Below are 5,029 nucleotides of genomic sequence, written 5' to 3'. Positions count from 1 at the left end.
AGAGCAGGTGTGCATCTGTTCGGTTAAGAATCAGACGAGTCGATGAGGAGCGTCGTTGACAGTTTTGCTGTAAGACTTTAATTATCATGAGCTTGCGTGGGTCCAGTGAGATGAGCAGCAGTGTTAGCAGCAGCAGAAGAGTCAGTAGCGTCAGTAGAGTCAGTAGACAAGGCAGCAGCAGCGGATGAAAGAAGAGCAGCAGCAGAGGACACGGAGGAGGAAGCAGAGGAGGAAGAGGCAGAAGAAGAAGAAGCAAGAGAAGAAGAGGCAGAGGTCTGGGCTAGGTCAGCAGAGGAAGAGGAGTCAGTAGCATGGGCGGAGCCCTTCGATGGTTTGGATGATCGGGTCTTAGGTCTCACCGGGTTGAACTGGGCCATCCGGTGGCGTTGATAATCAATAATAATACCGCCCGAACTGCAGCGGGAATAGTCAGTAGCGCTGGTAAAACACAAGACAATAGTGTTGCCCCCGGCACGTAAAGCGGACAAGATGCGCGGGTCAACACGGAGTTCGCATGATTGCTGTTGAAGAGCCACACGGACATCATTCATGGTTACGTGAGCTGGGACGTTGTGGATAACGCCTTTGTACCACGGGGTAGTGTCAAGAAGGGCAAAGTTAGGATGCGCCTCAGGGAGCCACTCCTGAGCAGTGTCGACAAGATCCTTTTTGGTGATGGGCGGTGATGTGCCCTGTAGTGGTGGTGGTAACGAAACTGACCGTTCCGAGACCATGCCTACGGTCAATTTCCCGAAGCAATGGCCTTGTGATCAAGGGGGGCAGACGTATCATGGCGCCGAATGTAGACGGGATATTTGCCTTCCATTGCCTTGACGGTAGCGGCTTTGGCAGCCTTCTGAATCTTGCTGGCTACTGGAGGGGCGCGAGAACGGGCAACCACGCTCCACGGAACACTGGTGTCCACCTTCGAATGGGCAGCACGAGCTTCGCCTTTGGCAACTTCCACCTGGCGTTTGAGAGAGGTGTTCAAGTGTTTTTGTGTGTTCACATTGATGCTGATGCCGTTGACTTGCTCAGTTAATGTTGCCGTAGCCGTAGTAACCGCAACAACTTTGTTGTGGATGCTGGTCTGGAGTGCATTGAACTGAGAGGTCGTAAGAAATCTATTCTGCTTAGCAGCAGCAACGTATTCAGTGTGCTTGGTTTGAAAGTCATTGTGATACGCCTCAATTTTGTTGCTCAGGGCGACTGTAGAAACGATAGCGGACTTCACATGTTCGACCTTTTTGACCAGCGTGTCTTGATCTGGCGTTCGTGATCCTTGTGATGAGTGGCTTCAGTGTGTGCAAGAGCAGTAACAGAACCAGTTGGACTCTGTAGATCGGTGAGTTTCGCGAGGAGATCGGTGTTGGAAATTGAAAGTGCATTGTACTTGCGTTCCAGGTCAGTATAGGAAGTTTGGAGCATCTGATGAGCTTCCGTGAGCGTAGTCAATTGTTGCGAGAGGTCAGTGAGGCGGCCAGTGAGGTCAGGAATGGTTGAACTTTTGGACTCGGCCGCGAAGGCCGTCTTGCGAAGCCGACCAATATCCGCAGACACAGACTTTTGGGACACTTTGAAATCCGAGAGGTAGCGGTCGACGATGGTGTGGATCTGTTTGGTAAGGTCCAGGTCAATGGAACCAGTCTCGGACTTCGTGCGTTTGGGGGATCGGATAGGGCTGCCAAAAATCGTCATGGGGGTCTCCAACGTTGCAGAAGGGAGAAGGCCTGCATGCAGGTTGGACTGCATCGTAAAGTCACCTCTGGGAGGCGTGGTGGGAGCGGAGGTGGTGGTCGGGGGGTGGCGTCGGTGATGGCATTCTGAACCTGACCGCCATGGTCCACCATTGCCTGATCATCAGAGGTACCGGAAGGGTTATCTCCGAGATTAGCCATCGAAAAAGAAATTTAACAAGGTTGATTGATTGATTGATTACGGGACCGAGATATTGCAGATTTTTTATCTTAAAGGGACACAGAATGCATATGTTTTTTTTTTCATCTTAAAAAGGGACACAGAATGCCCTATGTTGTATTCACTACTTAGTGTAGGAGGAAATCAAGAACAAATTGAGACAAACGAAAGTAAACCAAGAATGGTGTAACGAAGCGAAGAAACAGAGAATATAACAGAAAGATGAAGAGAGAAGCAAAATATCCGATACAAAGACGACAACAGGGTTTTTTTTTTTCTTTTTTTTTTTTTTTTTTAAATATTATAATGAAAACACAAAACGATCACCATTAATCGCAGACGAGTGCCGCTGCGGCGCGTGTAAACAGATCCTGAAACCATCTAACGTCCTGTGCTGGATCGCTTTGGCATGGGTACCTGCGTCTACAGATATGTAGATTTTGTACGGCTGTAACAATCGTAGCATGATACCGCGCACGTCCGATATCGAGAGGACCCGCCATAACCTCCTGGAGAGACCACGATCCCCAGAGGGGCGCAATATGATATTGGCCGGTATTCTTTGGGCTGAGCTCAAAAAATTTGTTTACACATTCTTCAAAATTGGTGCAGTGGCTAAGGGTGCGCTGCATTTTACCTCACCTCCAGAGTTCACAGGTTCGAATCCGGCGTGCGTCTATTATTATACTCGCGGGCTTGACGTTTCCTCTGTCTCTGTTTTCACACCTTTAATTTCCTATATTTCTTATTGTCTATTTATTGTACCACATCTTCTATGTGCTTTATTTAGAACTTCCAATACACTCTGGGGTTTTCATCGGGCTTTTGCTCGGTTTCCCTGTATTAAGATAAAAAAAAAACTTCAAAAGTTTCCTTTCCTGGATCCTCCCTCAGCGACAGCGGTGCGCCCTTCAGCACTTCTTCGATGAATGCAAATGGAGGCTCTTTGCCTGGGCCTATGTCATACGCTCAGGCAGCTTCGTCCTTACCACCCTCAGGGGGCGGTAAACCCCGCATCACGAGGCCCCCCTTACGTGCCCGCATGACGGACACGGTAATATATGAAAACCTCCCTCTTGAAGTGTCCGATGAAGCCCTTATTCAATCTTTTTTCGAGACTTCTTCGGGTGTAATTTTTACGTAATTTTTACCCCCTCACTTCGGACGGCCGCCACATGGCTTTCGAGGTTCGTTCTGCTGCTAATGTTAGCAATATTCTTTGCAAACCCACTCCCAATTGCTGCAGCATCTATCTCTCTCACGGCTCGCCGTCTGCCAATTGAAGCTGAACTCAGAAGTCAGCAAGTCCTCCAACTCAGAAGTCAGCAAGTCCTCCAACTCAGTAGAGTTCCATATTATGCAGATTCCACCTCTGCTTTCGAGGCTTTCGAGCCGGTTATTGCTCCTTATGGGGAAATCATTGATCTTAATCGTGACACGAATACTCCCCATCCTCTCGCCCACAACGGGAACTATCAACTCATCTGTCAACTCACGGACCTCTCTAAGCCCGTCCCTCACTTCCTTGGTATTTAGTATGAAGGAAAAACGTTTGCAGTTTCCGTCAGATTGGATGGACATGCCAATCACGGCGGATGTTACTTCTGTCACTCCCCTCTCCACTCCCGCAGGGATTGTAATCAGGCACCACCATGTCGATACTGCCAGTCCCGGGGTCATTTCTGGCGTCGTTGCCCCTCCCGCCCACGACTTGCGAGACCCGCAGCCCCGGCTCTTCCTTCTCCTTCTACTCCTTCTACGCCCCCATCTACAAGATTGGCATCGCCACCTTCCACAGGCACCGATCGCTTACCAACCCACGAACCACCTGTGGCAGCAGTCGGAGCCACTCCTACGCCAGCGCCTCGACAAACCAGAGGTAGGAGCCCATCAAAACGACCTGCCACCGGCCCCTACTATCACCTTCTTTTACAGCTCTGGCACCTCCGTCGCTTGTTCGACGCATCAAGTCGGTTAGCCCAAACAAGTCATCCCGGATCACGCGCTCTATGGCGAGATCAGCTCTTCAGATAGTGACCTCTCCTGACGTAGCCGTGGTTGACACAGAAATGACCGAGGCAGCAGATGACACGGGACCGCTCTCTACTCTTCCAACATCCTCATGAGTTTTGAAATACAAGGCTCAAACGTCCAGGGTCTTAGGACTGCTGGTAGGGTGGATAGTTGGATTTTGTTTTTTCAAAGAGTTTCTTCACATTTATTTTGTCTTTCTGAATGTTTTTTGTTTTCTTCTGATTTACGTACGCACTTACAAGTTACCTGGCAAGCACTTCACCCCGATGGCGGTGCAATTGTCGCGGAGCAAACTGCGATTTTGTGGAAAAGCCATTCTGCTCTACAGGACTTCTACAAAGTCTACAGACGGGCGTATCGTTGCGGGTCTTTTCCTAGTCGATACGGTCCTCACCCGGGTGGTGTCTATCTACACTCCTGCCGATGATCCCTCGAAACCGGCCTTCCTCAGCCAACTACTTTCATTTCTCCAGAACTGGAACTCATATTTGCCGCACATTATTACTGGTGATTGGAACTGCGTTGCAGACCCGTCTTTAGACTTTCAAGTAATCCCATGGGTTCCAATGGAGGCCAAGACGAGCTACTACACTTGATTAGCCAGCTTAGTTTGTCTGACAGCTATCGCTTGGTGAGCCCCGGGGGCCAACATTTTACCACTACTCATGCCCAGGCCTGTCGGCAGTTGGATCGCACGTATACATCTTCCGACTTTGCCGCAGTTGTTCGTAATGAACGATTCCTAGCATCGACCGAGATACGCACAAGTCGCCCCATGTCTACGCACGAAAGTGTTGTAACATCCTTTGATCTGGCTAAACTACAAACCGGTCCCGGTTATTAAACTCGCCTCCGACTAGCACCAGGATACCGGGTTTGTCCGGCGTATGCGCAGCCATCTCATTTGTCTCAACGACACTCGACTACAGTGCACAAAGTCCGACCGGCTATAGATCCCGTTTTCCGGTCCACATGGAAGCACGGCTCCTGTCGAATCCAATCACGTACTGCGGCTATGGCTGATATTCCGCTAAATGCGGCTTCGCTTTCCTTACGCACCCGAACCGTCAAACGCCAA

General features: G+C 49.9%; 2 protein-coding genes across 2 annotated transcripts; one reads left to right on the top strand and one right to left on the bottom strand.

Moving 5' to 3' along the window:
- Positions 1 to 982, bottom strand: V1514DRAFT_34788 (uncharacterized protein). Its single transcript, XM_066929312.1, has one exon. It carries the CDS (start codon positions 732 to 734, stop codon positions 78 to 80), a length of 657 nt encoding a protein of 218 aa, XP_066780486.1. The 5' UTR covers positions 735 to 982; the 3' UTR covers positions 1 to 77.
- A 2,472-nt stretch (positions 983 to 3,454) lies between these two features.
- On the top strand, positions 3,455 to 4,043 carry V1514DRAFT_323004 (uncharacterized protein; the record flags this gene model as incomplete). Its single annotated transcript, XM_066926166.1, has 3 exons — positions 3,455 to 3,584; positions 3,644 to 3,796; positions 3,853 to 4,043. The coding sequence occupies 3 exons, from the start codon at positions 3,455 to 3,457 to the stop codon at positions 4,041 to 4,043; spliced, it is 474 nt and encodes a 157-aa protein (XP_066780485.1).
- Between the last annotated feature and the right edge of the window lie 986 nt (positions 4,044 to 5,029).

The sequence above is a fragment of the Lipomyces japonicus genome (genome assembly GCF_038497905.1).
Source record: "Lipomyces japonicus strain CBS 7319 unplaced genomic scaffold V1514scaffold_135, whole genome shotgun sequence".
Lineage (NCBI taxonomy): Eukaryota > Fungi > Ascomycota > Lipomycetes > Lipomycetales > Lipomycetaceae > Lipomyces > Lipomyces japonicus.
The sequence above is the reverse complement of the archived record's forward strand: the minus strand, read 5'-3'. Positions and strand labels throughout refer to the sequence as shown.

Excerpts from the sequence above, each read along its gene's own strand:
- V1514DRAFT_34788 (XM_066929312.1), bottom strand. The coding sequence starts at position 734 with ATGGTCTCGGAACGGTCAGTTTCGTTACCACCACCACTACAGGGCACA.